This window comes from Podarcis liolepis (genome assembly GCF_965112155.1).
Source record: "Podarcis liolepis genome assembly, chromosome: 2".
In the NCBI taxonomy this organism is placed as follows: domain Eukaryota; kingdom Metazoa; phylum Chordata; class Lepidosauria; order Squamata; family Lacertidae; genus Podarcis; species Podarcis liolepis.
Window position 1 is genome coordinate 33,828,903 of NC_139555.1, and position 15,140 is coordinate 33,844,042.

The 15,140-nt window shown below is 45.6% G+C and overlaps 1 protein-coding gene across 3 annotated transcripts in view; it reads left to right on the forward strand.

Moving 5' to 3' along the window:
- The window catches only part of LOC310699373 (polycystin-1-like), a 77,586-nt gene that overhangs the window by 60,958 nt on the left and 1,488 nt on the right, over positions 1 to 15,140 (forward strand). For 2 of the 3 annotated variants that reach the window (XM_083487082.1, XM_083487083.1), the window contains exons 37-46: positions 285 to 487; positions 3,278 to 3,469; positions 5,918 to 6,072; positions 7,758 to 7,888; positions 8,732 to 8,885; positions 9,864 to 9,992; positions 10,457 to 10,631; positions 11,470 to 11,757; positions 14,056 to 14,190; positions 14,414 to 14,731. In XM_083487082.1, coding sequence (XP_083343208.1) covers positions 285 to 487; positions 3,278 to 3,469; positions 5,918 to 6,072; positions 7,758 to 7,888; positions 8,732 to 8,885; positions 9,864 to 9,992; positions 10,457 to 10,631; positions 11,470 to 11,757; positions 14,056 to 14,190; positions 14,414 to 14,731 — 1,880 coding nt within the window. Of the gene's footprint in view, positions 1 to 284; positions 488 to 3,277; positions 3,470 to 5,917; positions 6,073 to 7,757; positions 7,889 to 8,731; positions 8,886 to 9,863; positions 9,993 to 10,456; positions 10,632 to 11,469; positions 11,758 to 14,055; positions 14,191 to 14,413; positions 14,732 to 15,140 lie in introns of those variants that run through there. The other variant, XR_014522057.1, reaches the window with a different exon arrangement.

Consider the following 15,140-nt stretch of genomic DNA (forward strand, 5'->3'; position numbering starts at 1 on the left):
ACAATGAGGCATTGAGGATGAGATTGCTTTCTTAAATGGGGCAAGGTGCATTTTCTGGTTAGGAGGAGGTGATACAGGGCTTAGAAGTACTTGGGCAAGGGTAATTTTGCCCTGCCCTGATGGATTGATATAATAGATGAATGCCGTGTTCACCTAACAGAGATAGAAATGCCCATGGCTGCTTTCATACAGATGAAATCAAAGCTCTTGGGAAGTGGAAGGATCCTGGGATTCTTCCAAATAAAAGGGATGTAACTCCAGGTGCTTGGTTGTCTTCATTTTAGGGGTGCCCCGAAGACCTCAGGAATGGCTCTTCCCTGCCAGGATGCTCCCAGCTATCTACATAGCCATCTTCTTGCTGCTTGCTGGCTGTTTCTCCATCAATATCTTATATGGCTCCTCCTTCCTTGACCACACTGCCTTGATGTGGCTCATCTCCTCTGCCTTTGCTTTCGCCACATCTTTCATCTTTTTGGAGCCAATGAAGGTAATAGCACAACAAAATTCATTGGCACTGCTGGAATTTTCTCAATGGTCACACCTGCTATATATATACAGTGGTACCTTGGTTCTCAAACTTAATCCATTCCGGAAGTCTGTTCCAAAACCAAAGCGTTCCAAAACCAAGGTGCGCTTTCCCATAGAAAGTAATGCAAAACAGATCAATCCATTCCAGATTTTTAAAAACAACCCCCTAAAACAGCAATTTAACATGAATTTTACTATCTAATGAGACCATTGACCCATAAAATGAAAGCACTAATCAATGTACTGTACTGTAAAATAAATAAGACAGTATTGTAGATGATTAAAAATGCACTGATGATGGTCATTGTTTGGATGACGGGCTTTTATCCATTTCTGCAGTCACACAATCAATCAATCAGTAGCTGAACTGGGCTCCACCCAATCACAAAACCAAATTAACCTAAAAAGCCTCAAAAACAAAAATGCAAAATAAATAGCAAAAACAAAAGCGCCAAACTTAATCCATTCCGGAAGTCCATTTGACTTCCGAAATGTTCGAAAACCAAGGCACAGCTTCTGATTGGTGCAGGTGCCCCGGAAACAATAGCCGACAGCCACACCGGACGTTTGGCTTCTGAAAGACGTTCGAAAACTGGAACACTTACTTCAAGGTTTTTGGCATTTGGGAACCAAGGTACCACTGTATAAAGGTAAAGGTACCCCTGCCCGTACGGGCCAGTCGTGTCCGACTCTAGGGTTGTGTGCCCATCTCCCCTGGTGGAGAGAATACAAGAGGCCGGGGGCCAGCGCTGTCTGGAGACACTTCCGGGTCACGTGGCCAGCGTGACGAAGCTGCTCTGGTGAGCCAGCACCAGCGCAGCACACATAACACCGTTCACCTTCCCGCTATAAAGCAGTACCTATTTATCTACTTGCACTTAAGGGTGCTTTCGAACTGCTAGGTGGGCAGGAGCTGGGACCGAAAGACGGGAGCTCACCCCGCCGCGGGGATTCGAACCGCCGACCATACAATCAGCAAGTCCTAGGCACTGAGGTTTTAGCCACAGCGCCACCCACGTCCCACCACTGTATAGATAATGTTTAAACCACAACAGGGAAGAGGCATTTTGCAAACAACTCTGTAACCAGCCTGTAAGCCGTTAAGTTCTTTTAAGACACAGTTGGCCAAACTATGCATGATGTGGGAGATCTGTGATTTAATGTTTTAATGCTTTCTTTTTAATGAGATGGTTCCTAGATTGAGCAGTGGCACAGGGAAGGATGTGCATTTAACAGTCTCTTTCCCATTCTAATATGTTCCTGACCAAAATCTCCCTCCCCTGGTGGAGAGAATACAGATACCAGTTGTCAGGGGTTCAGGAGCAGAGGCAAGGGCAAGGGAGGAAACAGAGAGCGAAGGGGAGGAGGCAGAAGAAAAGATGAGTGATGACGACGACCCGAGATCTCCGAGTCTTTCCAGTGAATCAGAAGATTCACAGAAAGGAGCACCAGTGGCCAGGGCAAGGGGGGAGTCTAGGGGGGCACCCCAGGAAGATAGAGCCAGAGGGGACTCAGAGGAGAGCAGTTGGAAATCGGGACCAGCGTCACCGCCAGAGAGCAGGGAAGAGGAAGGGAGCCAGGGGGCAAGCGCTGGCAGCTCACAACAGGAGGGAGGGCATGAGTCAGGAGTGGCCACACCTCCATCGGGGAGCAAGGAAACGGTCAAACGGAAAGTGGAAAGTTGGGCGCGCGCGCCAAGTTCAAATGCACAGGAAAGTGACGCAGTGGGCAGCCCTGAAAGAGAGCCAGGTCCTAAAGCCCGGCGCAAGGAGACAGGAGGGTCCGGGGGGTCGGCGTCAGAAGAATCCAGGAAGGAAGAGACCCCGGGGGGTAGAGGGACCCAGAGGAGGACAGGCAGGCGGAAAAGGTGGAGCAGGGCTAGGATATTAAGTTGGTGCACAAGGGGCGGAGACTCAGACGGAGCTTCGCCGATCTAGCCACTAGATGGAGAGCTGCACGCAGCAGCTTGAGAATGGAAACTGTAACTCAATAAAGACTTTTACTTAATGATCGCTGGCTAGCGTGATCCTCTGTGAGCTAGGATCTTTAAGCAGCTCTGACACCAGTTATGGGAAATCTAATGACTTTTCAATTTAATGTGTAGTTTCCCTCTAAACCAAAGTAAGGGCTATTTGTACAACAGGCCTGCTAATAAAAGGTTAGTGAATTAAAAAAACACAACACAGCAAAAAAGGCTGTCCATGAAGTACGGTATATTCTTGATCAGAGTCAAGAAGTGCCATGATATCAACTCATAAGTCTAGAGATAAGGCCAATGAAATCTTGAAAGAACAGCTTTGTGTATTGAATTAACACTTTCTGTACAGTGGTACCTCGGGTTAAGAACTTAATTTGTTCTGGAGGTCCGTTCTTAACCTGAAACTGTTCTTAAGCTGAAGCACCACTTTAGCTAATGGGGCCTCCTGTTGCTGCCGCGCCGCCAGAGCACGATTTCTGTTCTCATCCTGAAGCAAAGTTCTTAACCCGAGGTATTATTTCTGGGTTAGCGGAGTCTGTAACCTGAAGTGTCTGTAACCTGAAGTGTATGTAACCCAAGGTACCACTGTACTAGGAATCCCTGGCATCTCCAGGGATTGAAAGACTCTTGGTTGGCAGAGGTTTGGGGTGCAACCCTGGCAAGCTGGCACCAATTAGTGTTGACAGTGCTTAACTAAATGGGCTGACTTGGCAGAAGACAGTTTCCTCTGTCCCTCCAGCAATGCCTTTGAGAATATACCTGCTCTCGCAGGTGCTGTTTGGGGCTCTGCATGCCGCTCTCATCAGCAAGCCAGTGGAGAGCGAAGCTGATGGGCTGGTGGAGAAGCCCTTGGTGAAGCAGATGCCCGAACGAGTTGGGAAGGTGCGCGTGCCCTGTGGTTATGGGCTGCTGCAGGCCAAGGAAGAGGCCAAGAAAGTCCGAGCTCTCAAAGGGTTGATGTGGGTAAGTGACTTCTTCCCTTGTGCAAAATGTTGGAAATGGAACCTCACAGATGATGGAGGTGAGAAAGAAGAATGATGCAATTGATAGAACATTCAGTTAGGCTCTAAGCAATGAGGCTCAATAATAATAATAATAATAATAATAATAATAATAATAATAATAATAATAATAATAATAATAATTTATTATTTATACCCCGCTCATCTGGCTGGGCTTCCCCAGCCACTCTGGGCGGCTTCCAAGAAAATATTAAAATACAGTAATGGATCAAACCTTAAAAGCTTCCCTAAACAGGGCTGCCTTCAGATGCCTTCTAAAAGTCTGGTAGCTGTTGTTCTCTTTGACATCTGGTGGGAGGGTGTTCCACAGGGCGGGTGCCACTACCAAGAAGGCCCTCTACCTGGTTCCCTGTAACTTGGCTTCTCACAGTGAGGGAACTGGCAGAAGGCCCTCGGAGCTGGACCTCAGTGTCCGGGTAGAACGATGGGGGTGGATACGCTATACTGGACCGAGGCCGCTCTAAGCAATGGAGCAATGAATAAAGATGGCTAGAGGAAGAAGATACCTAAGGACACAGGAAGACCCCTCCTAGATCAGATCTAGTGCTGTATCTTGTTCTCGCAGTGGCCAGAGGTAGTGGCAATCAAGGTAAGAGGAGTGGGTTGAGGGGGGTTATTGATTTGTTTTTGGTTTATTATGTATTTTGTGTTCTCAGTTTACATCAGGCTACAACCAAACAGTGGGCCTGGTCCCTGACCCACAAGCTGGTGATGATCAGTGAGTTAGAGAAAACAAGATTGCAAGTGTGAGGATTTTCATTGACCACTAGGTGTCAGAACAGATTTAAATTTCAACTTCATTGATAACGGCAGCTAAGGTTGGAGACCGATTATAATTTGAAGTTGAAAGTTAGGATGGCAGTGCACCAGTGATTCAAACAGGTATGCAGATTTCTTGTGGTACCCCTAAGCTCTGCCAAACCAGTTTGACCAGAGATGATTAACAGGGCAAAAGAGATAACTGTCCATCTCAAGAGCAATCCTGGATGTCACTTGGCCTTTGCTAGCCTGGAGGCCTCCAGATGTAGAATCATAGAATCATAGAGTTGGAAGAGACCACAAGGGCCATCGAGTCCAACCCCCTGCCAAGCAGGAAACACCACCAGAGCACTCCTGACATATGGTTGTCAAGCCTCTGCTTAAAGACCTCCAAAGTAGGAGACTCCACCACACTCCTTGGCAGCAAATTCCACTGTCGAACAGGAAGTTCTTCCTAATGTTTAGGTGGAATCTTCTTTCTTGTAGTTTGGATCCATTGCTCCGTGTCCGCTTCTCTGGAGCAGCAGAAAACAACCTTTCTCCCTCCTCTATGTGACATCCTTTTATATGTTTGAACATGGCTATCATATCACCCCTTAACCGCCTCTTCTCCAGGCTAAACATGCCCAGCTCCCTTAGCCGTTCCTCATAAGGCATCGTTTCCAGGCCTTTGACCATTTTGGTTGCCCTCCTCTGGACACGTTCCAGTTTGTCAGTGTCCTTCTTGAACTGTGGTGCCCAGAACTGAACACAGTACTCCAGGTGAGGTCTGACCAGAGCAGAATACAGTGGCACTATTACTTCCCTTGATCTAGATGCTATACTCCTATTGATGCAGCCCAGAATTGCATTGGCTTTTTTAGCTGCCACGTCACACTGTTGGCTCATGTCAAGTTTGTGGTCAACCAAGACTCCTAGATCCTTTTCACATGTACTGCTCTCAAGCCAGGTGTCGCCCATCTTGTATTTGTGCCTCTCATGTTTTGAACTACAACTCCCACTAGCCCTGGCATTACACAGGGATGCTGGTTAGGGCTGGTGGGAGTTTGTAGCCGCAAACATCTGGAGGGCAGCAGGCTGGCAAAGGCTGCTTTGATGTGCAGCACCTTCAACTCTCTTCAAAACGTTCATCCAATAAGATTGTGGCTTTGACCTAAACATTAGCGACTTGTCTTGCGCAGGGACAAGTTCATATGGCTGGACCAGGGCTTCAGGGAAGTTAGTTATCCTGCTGCTGTTCTGGACTGGTTTTATAGGATAGGATATTCCATTCTATGGATAATTTCTGCCGGGCTGGATTTGAACTGATCTGACCAATATTGTTTTGTACTTTAAACAACACGGAAATCGAATTTAAGGGTGGCATAAAAGTGTTTTAAATAAATAATAATAAATAGTAATGCAACCTTAATTTTTTTGTTTTTGTCACTCAATGGTAGTGTTAGGTAGTAGGAAAGCATTACATCTTTCTATGTTTCAATTAAATAATAAATGCACATTAGCGATTTCTGGGGTTTTCACCTTCTTGCAGTCTGGTTTTTGATCACTCTCTTATTGGCAGTACTTGACATCCCTGTTCATGCTCCATCACTTTCGTTGCTTTCTTCTCCCACCTCCTCCTCCTCTCCAGAACTGCCTCACTCATATGCTGTTCTTTCTGGTTGTGCTGACCATCAATTACCAGAGATGCTTCCATGACAACAACGTCCACCTCCTGCATGCTGCTGTCAAACAGGCCATCTCTGTGACAAACGACAAAGGACTGAACTTCACTTCTGTGTGCAGGTGAGCTCTCCAGAGAGAGAGAGGGGACATGGACAGAGGAGGCAGCTCACCATCTCTAGAGAAATATAATAAAAATTATATTTCAGGAAGACGCCACATGACCAAATAGTCAAATGTGTCAAAGAACAAGTAAGTTGTCTTTGAACAAAGCTGCAAATACAATCAGACGTGGCCCAACTGCTTGTCCATCTTGCCAGATTTCTGTCTGTGTCAGTCATTGTTGCCAGATGCTACATACAGTATATTCACACTAGAGCAGTTGTTGTACTGTAGTGTGTGCTGTCCCCCCCCCCCCAAGTGCTTGAAGGCATTCTAACACAAAGCACCTTACATTTTTTTAAAGTTCTTCAAATTGTAAAAGTGCTATTAACTCCCCCCCCCCCTCACACACACACAAACCCCTGCTGTAAATGCATCCTGCAAGCTGAGATAAAATAGAAAAACAATGCAGCACTTCCATCTTCTTGCAGTCATAGGATCATAAGAGCTGAGGTGGCCTTGTCAGGCTGGCTAGTCCAAACCTTGCTCCGTTTGGGAAGATAGAGGATCCCCAAGAGATTTCTACCCAGCAAGTGCTTAAAGGCCTCCAGCAAGGAATGGTCACTGAATTCTTGACTGGAAGGATGCTGTACTAGTCTGTTGCAGTAAAATCATTGGGTGGCACCCAAAAACTAACATTATTCATCTGGAAATTTAATGTCACACTCTATTGAACATTGTCCATGCAAGCGTTTCAGAATGATCACCCCTCTACCCCGGCTGTGTGTTGTTCTGGAGGTTCTTCTGACATCCTCCTGGGCCAGTTTTGTGGGGCATGGGGGAAATTCCCTTGCACATGGCTTCCATGGACAGTGTTAATTAAGTGACTCCTGCCCTAGTTTTTTCACCCTGAGCCTTGTTCATGTTAAGACTTTAAGAGACCAGAGCAGCCTCAAATCCCTGAGGGTTGAAGGCCAAGTGAGAGTCCACAGGTTGCTCTCAGTGTTCCTCTGGGTCCTGTGGCAGATAGGTAATGGTAAAGGGACCCCTGACCATTAGGTCCAGTCGCAGATGACTCTGGGGTTGCGGCACTCATCTTGCTTTATTGGCCAAGGGAGCCGGCGTACTGCTTCCAGGTCATGTGGCCAGCATGACTAAACCGCTTCTGGCGAAACCAGAGCAGTGCATGGAAACGCCATTTACCTTCCTGCCGGAGCAGTACCAATTTATCTACTTGCACTCTGACGTGCTTTCAAACTGCTAGGTTGGCAGGAGCTGGGACCGAGCAATGGAAGCTCACCCAGTTGTGGGGATTCGAACCACCAACATTCTGGTCGGCAAGTCCTCGGCTCTGTGGTTTAACCCACAGCGCCACCCGCGTCCCTGTGGCAGATACCTCCTTGTAAAGGCAAACTGGAACTGGCTGGCTGCAGCCACAGATGGATTCCTTAGTCCATTGATGGGTGAAATCATCATACAGGGGTGGCAAGAAATTTTCTTTCCTATATAACAACTTTCCAGCACGTGTTTAGTTGCAATCAAACAGTTTATTTCGTCTCACCCGCATTTTTGTAGCAGGGATGGATTTCATTGTCAGAGAATTCTAGGATTGCAAAGGGATTGTTTACTGTGATTTGCTTTAAAAACCGGCCACTTGGTTGAAGATTTGCACTGGTCCTTTTTCTCTCCTTTTGCTTATTTTGTAGCTACTCCGACACATTGGAATGGATTGACAAAGTGCTACTGAAATACCTTTATGGCAACACAAAGCTGACAATAGTAGGAGTGCCTCAGCTGCAGCTACAAAGCTCCACTACAAGCCAAATGATGGATCTAGGTGTGAATTCCTCTGCAATCACCTTTTTCTCTTGGGTGGTAAAGTGACAAACAGGCAGTAAGAGATTGTGTCTGGCCAAAAGAAGAAAACAATGAACAAACAAAGGAACAAAGTTGCTTTTTTAAAATGTCAGACAGTGTTGAGACTTCAGAAGAGCTAACATAGTCAGGCTTGATTTAATGGGAACATTTGACAAACAATGAAAAGAGGAAATTGGGGAACATTCGCCCTACAAAAATGAAAGTGAGCTGGGATGGGGGGGGGGGAGGAAATGTAACCCAAATCTGAGAGAAGCCCCAAGGTGACATGTACATTCAACCTGAATTAGTGGGAGGGACTTTTGTGGGACTGCAATAAGGTAACCCAGGGATAGGCAACCTAAGGCCCATGGGCCACAAGCGGCCCATGGGGGTCGTTTAACTGGCCTACGAGCTGCCCCCAAATCGAGCCACCTGCTTGGTGAGTCCCCACACGCTGTGCTAAACCAGCGCAGTGCAGGGACTCGCTTCCGTGGCACTGGAAATTGCATCTGTGCAGGCGCCAGAAATCACGGGCACGCGCACTCACGCTCACATGCAATCCGGCCCATGGAGGGATCTCTGCTGGAGTGAACCGGCCCAGGCAAGTTAAACCTTGTCAACCCCTGAAGTAACCCCTAAACATATGCCTGGGGTTTTTATAGGAGAAATAGGGCGAATATAGGTTGGTTTACCAAGATGGGAGAGTGTGAGTATATACAAAATTACTTGTGCATATTGAAAGGCATAAAATCTAGCAAGTGGCATCTGAGATTCTTTAAAATAATAAAAAAGCTTTACCTGTACATTTTTCTGTGCTTCCTAGGACTTCCCCGGCCTGGAATTGCATCTCAGATATACCACTTCAGTACTGCCAGCCGCCCCTGTCCTCTGTGCCACTTGTCTGGGTCCAGATCAGAAGCTCCTAGGGATGCAAATAAAAACGCATGCCCTGCAACAACTGAGCACACTTCTATTAGGTATGAATTGATGTAGGGATGCTTACCTCTGGGTTTCTCCCTTGTGGTTCCTTATTTCTCTTCTGAAGACCCATTCTCACAACCCCTATCAGCATGTGGCAGCTTTCAATCTATCTGTGCTGATGCCCAGACAGGCTGCCATAGGTTGAACCAGTTGTGTGAATGCCAATGTCACATGTAGATGTCTCTGTGGATTGGGCAGTCATCATCTAAGAAGATTGAGGAGGAGGAGAGACAGAGGGTGAAGAAAGAGCTGCGGGTGGAGGGGGTCCCCTTTCCCATCCTTTGGACCCCCAAGGAAACAACAAAACCTCTTGGACCTGGACCTGGGTGTGGAGAGGGCAACTGAATGGGACACAGCCTGAGGACGTACTATGCATCTTGGGCCTGCCCATGAAAAGCAAGTCTAGAGTGAGAGACTAGGGTAATGTCCACTGTTTCCAGGAATTCTTCTCACTGTGAGACTTTTGTGGGTGGGCTGAGTTTGTTGGACTGAGAACCTGGAGGCTGAGAGAGAGGGTGTGTCAGAAGGAAAATGACTTGATATTGGTTTTTATGTATTTGCAACTTTGTATTAATGTAGCATTTTGATATGTAACTGTGTGTTTTTGCAGTCTTTTAAGTTGTCCGTTGTTGCTTCAGTTTCCTGTACACTGCTTAGAGACATTCTTTAATATGTTAAGTGGTATTGAAATTAAATAATTAATCATTAGTTATGACCAAAGCTTTGCTTGCAAAGATATGTTTTTTTTAAAAAACACCCATTACACTAACTTCGTCATGTGGTCAGATCATTGCTTTGCAGTTTGACTATACTTTAGCTTGGATTGACTGTTTGTTCCAAGAGCAAGAATGTGGTAGAAGATGTTCCAAGGGAATTAGAAAAGGCCACAGGAGAAAAGAGAGGAGGCTTACATTGCTCCCAAGGCATTCTGACACTGTTAAATTCATGTTCCTTCAATGTGGCTCTGTCGGCAGGTTTTGGATCTGGGGTCATGCAGGATTTTACCATGCGAATGATGGCTGCGCAAAGGAGCTTGGGAACACCTCTGCAGAAGCTCAGAGGATATTGCATGACCTACAAGCAAGCAACTGGGCTCACAAAAGGCAAGCTGCCCAAGACTTTTGTTTTTGTCTGAAACTCAAGTCTTCCAGTACAAACAAAATCAGTTCCCTGTGGGGCTTTTGCTCTTCCTTTGCAAGGGAAGGAGGTTGTTAGCTTGTTCTCAGGACTCAAGTGAAAGCCATGACACTTAACCAGGTCTGAAACTGGATCAAATGTGTCATGTGGATGTGTCCTAAGTGTAAAGTAGTGTGATATGTAGCATGCCTGATGTTACTGTTTATACTGTCATCTTCCCTTTGGGATGGTGGCGGTCAGGGAAAATGTACCTCTCCCTCTCAGTTTCCAGACCCCGTCTGTCAAAACCCTTCGGGGGAGGGGAATCTAACCAATTTTATATCGCCATATTCCAAAATCCAATCTTTACCTGTTAGCAAAAAAACATATATAGCTTGTTCCTCAACTTGATATTCATAGATCTCTCTCCTCTGCTTCCTTTTCATGACAGGACTAAAGCTCTACTTGTCGAGTTCACTCAGTACAATGCTGATGTCAATCTGTATGTGACTGTGATGCTCCTGTTTGAGTTTCTGTCAGACAGGCCGGCAATTGCTTCAATGTCCATATTCCCCTTCCCATTGTTAAAGTCAGGTGACAATGTGGACCTTCGCCTTGTCATGATGGTAGGTATCTTGCATTGAAAAGCGCACTCTGGGGCTACTTCTTTGCGCAAGGGAACTCAGTAGGCAGTGTGGTGTGGCAAAAGTACATACACATCACATCTTCCTCTCCTGTAGGCTTGGGGTCGCTATTTATTTATTATAATATATTTATTACATTTATATTATCTCCTTCCTTCAAGGAGGTTGGGGCAGTCAACAAGGTTTCTTCCTCCCACAATGACCCTGTGAGGTAGGTTAGGTTGAGAGAGATCACCTAGTGAGCTTTACTGCTGAGCAATTATTTGAACTTAAATCTCCCCAACCCTAGTATATCACATTGACTACTATGTCACACATACTCATAGAACCGGGCCTTCAATACCTTCCAAACTAGTGTTTCCCAAACTTGGGTCCCCAGCTGTTTTTGGACTACAACTCCCATCATCCCTAGCTAGCAGGACCAGTGGTCAGGGTTGGTGGGAACTGTAGTCCAAAAGGAGCTGGAGCTCCAGGTTTGGGAAACTGTTCTAAACAAATACCTAATATATTCTATAGGTGTCCTACAAATCATACCTGACGGACGCCAACCTTCTCTTTAAGATGGCAAAAAATGGGATTCCTCAGTCACTTTAGGCATAAAAACGGGTCTCGGAAAAAGATAAAAATCTTATGGGTAGGTTCATATGGGAGGAGGTGGTATCTCAGATAGCCTGGCACTAACCTTGTTAGGATTCAAAGATGTATTACTATACTGGATCCAGTCGCTTTGGGCCATGACAGCAACCTCCGGCTTATCTGGAGGCAAGGAATCCAACAATTTAGGAAAAAACCACCTGTGGCTTTTCCTTCTCTGCTGCAGATATGCCTGCTTCTCTTCAGTGGAGCTTTTGTCCTACCAAAGCTGTCCTTCACACCTCCAGAAAAGGCGCCATGCCCGTGGCAGAACCACAGTCGCTTCCGGCTGCTCCTGGCCCTGATTTCCATCACTGTTGCTGCCTTGCACTTCACCAACAACCATTTAGCAAAGGAACGCTTGCTGCATTCCCAGAAGCACCGTCAGGCTTTCACCAGCTTTTACGAAGTGGCAGTGCTGGCTCGCATAGAAGCCATCCTCTGCGCCCTGCTGCTGACAATCACCATGCTGAAGGTGAGGAAGAGCAGAGGGGGAACAGAAATCTTCCCAAGGCCATCTCCATCTGGCACACACATGAATGCATACCCTCCAACATTTTTGTGCCCCAAATTGGGATGTCAGGAGGGGCGGTGCTCCTTCCGATCTGGTGCTTATCAGCAGGGTCGTGCCAGAGCTGGCTTGCACCAGAGCGAACATCTTTTGGTCCAGTGCTCTGAACTCGCACCAGAGGGCCAGGCCAATAACAGCACATTCTGGGATCCAAACAGAAGCTGGGATTGGCGTATGTGCATTCCTTCATTGCACATGATGACCTGGAACACAATCCCCACACAAATGGGGGTTGCCTGTAGATTTTATGCTTGTTTTATGTATCTTATATTATTATTATTATCTTTAATAAATGATAATAATATGAATAAAATGTTTTTTTAGGCGGAAGTCAGGCAGAAAACACCATAAAACAGCCAGCCAGCCAAAGTTAGTTTAGTTTGGAATGAAATGCTATCTGGGAGGAAGCCAATCAATATTCTAGAGCAGGCTGTTCCATGGCCGAGATGTGACAATAGAGAGACCCAGTTATGTGTTCCCATTAACAAAAAGTCAAAGGTTAATGACCAGCACTTTGAACATAGCCTGGAAATGAACCAGAATTTGGTGAAGCTGGTGAAGAAGATGATGTGTATGACGTGACTGTCCTCTTTATTTCTCCCAGAGTTTAGGGACAGTGTGCATAGACACAAACTGTTAATAGCAATCTAAGGCAACAACACACTGTTCTATCAGACCTGCTACTGCAAAACTAAATACAACCAATTTCTTTATTTCTAAATATGTGGGAGGGACCCCCCCAACTGGTTTTAATATGGGAATTAAGCTGTTCCTGCTTATTGAGAATTGAATCTGCTCGTTCACTACATAGCTCCACTTTGGGTTCTGTTTCCTCATAATGCGAAATGGAAAGTTGGGAGTTGGCTTTATATAGATAGACGAAATGGTTAATTTTCTCCACCAAACCAGACAGACTGGTTGGAAACTCTGGCTGCAGTCCTGAAATGTAGAGCCTAATGTTGTCCCTTTTTAAGTCAGCAGGACAATCCCGGAAATAACTTTCCAGGATGGTAGCCAGGAACATTGCGAGGTACTTAAAAGATTTCAGATACAGATTAACACAAATTAGCACATAACAATTTATAGGCATGGATGCCTCCCTGCAAGCAAAGTAAAAATATTGTTAATTAATAAATAAATAAAACAGGGAAAGGGAAAAGGAGATATAAAACTCACTGCAGAGAGCTGAGAATTGGGCCCCAGAGGCCACCCACAAACAGTGCCACTGATTGCAGCCTTTGTTTGAATTTTGACACCTGAGCAAGCATGACCATGTATTTTCCATTCACTGTGACACATCCTTCTCTCCTCTTGGCCACAACCACTTGGTTAACAATTTCAGAATACATCTTCCATCTCTTATAAAAGATTTATTAAAATGGTCCCCTTCGTGCATAGCAAAATGTCTGTTTTGGAAAGCACCGAGCCAGATCTATTAACAATCACAATGATGCATAGGTTCTTGTTAACGTGCCTCTTAAATGATGCTGTAATGACCTTATAATTGTCATTGAAGCTGCTACCGAGGGATAATCTTGGTGCCATTCCTTTCCATGTGCTGTCTAATGAATCTGCACAGGGAGACCCATCTGCTCCATCCAAGCTTGGATGTATTCGAATTAGAGCTTTGTTGCTGCCTCTTGTTTCCTTAATGAACAATGAAGGAACACACAGAGCAGATAAATAAAGGCTGCCCAAAGCTTCGGCTGTGAAGTCAGCAGGAAAGACAGTAGGGGAGCTGAGAATTTTCGTGGGTGGGAATTTCCAACAAACAGTATTGCTGTTTGTCCCAAAGAAGCCTTTATGTCCTTAAATTGAAGCAGCCAACTCCCTTAGGTCCTTCACATATACAAGAAACTCAGGTGGCTGTACCCACAATATTTTCACTCCTATCACTGATGTGACACTCAACGTTTATATTCCAACCCAACAGCCAGGCCTTATTAGCTAAAACGACTTCTCTAGTTTTGAGAATCTTCCCTTTGAGGTTCTCATTTATTGGACTGTGACACCAAGCATTACAGCTTCTTCCCTTTACAGATGCTTATGGTTGTGATGATGGCTGCTGTTTGTTATCTTGATGTAGCCTTGCGATAATATTCCTTGGCTCTCTTCCTGTGATAAGGGGACAGAGAAAGTGTCCTCAATGGCTTCTTCCCTTCAAAGAGGCAAGTCTCTGAACTAGCTTCTTTTTCTTTCTAGATGGTGCAACAGCTGCGCTTTGTCCGGAGATGGTCTGTGTTTGGGAAAACCTTCCAGCATGCCTTGAGGGAGCTAGTGGCTATCAAACTCATCTTCCTCTTCTTCCTTCTCATCTGGGCCAAGTGTGGCTGTTTAGTAGGTTATAAAAAGAATGGGGTGAGGGAGAATGAGAATGAGAAGTCAGTGCATGGGGAAATGATGCATGCTATTCTAAGGTTTCTCCTACCCACCTCAAGACAGGAGGAGGAGGAGAAACACTGATCCTACCTATTTTATAGATGTATAGATATAGATATTATATATATATATATATATATAAAACCTCCACAACCTTTTTCTTTTCTTCTTCATTGTTCAGGCCTTCTCTTCAACTGTGGAAGAGTTCAGGACACTCCCGTGCGCCTTTTCAGCTCTGCTTTCCACTCTCTGTGGGAAGATCACTTTCCTCCAGTCTTTGATGCAGGTTTCCCCTATCCTGGGGACAGCATACATCCTAAGCTTTGGAGCTGGCGTGCTCTGGATGGTGCAGAGCTTCCTTTGTGCCGCTGTCCTTAACAGTTACCGTACTGTCCATTCCGAGATCTACCATCCAGCTATTGAGCCTCAGGATTACGAGATGATTGAGTTTTTGGTGAAAAGGTTGAAGCTGTGGCTAGGACTCAGCAAAACCAAAGAGGTAAGCGAGATAAAACACCCAAAGCAATAGAGGTGGAGGGTGGGGAGAAAAGAAAGAAAGAAAAAGGGGAATGGGGAATATAGCACTCTTCCGTACAGTCCTGTCTCAAGGGGAAGAGATGGTAAGTGAGAATGTGGCTGCTCTATGGCACTGTTTGCTCTATCACCACTTACGATGTGGTGGTAACTTTCAATACAAGCCACATGAAGGCAGTTTCACAGGGTTAAACTATTAATGCATAGCAGCTTCCCAGCTGTTTACATAAATGTGATGGCCATCTGAACGTCTCTTTTGTGTGAGCTGTTCTCCTCTAAATAGACTTGAGTATGATAATGCTGTAAGCTTGATTTCAGAATCAGTTTTGAGACCTTTCTCTATATCTCACTGCACAATCTATGTAAAGAATGGC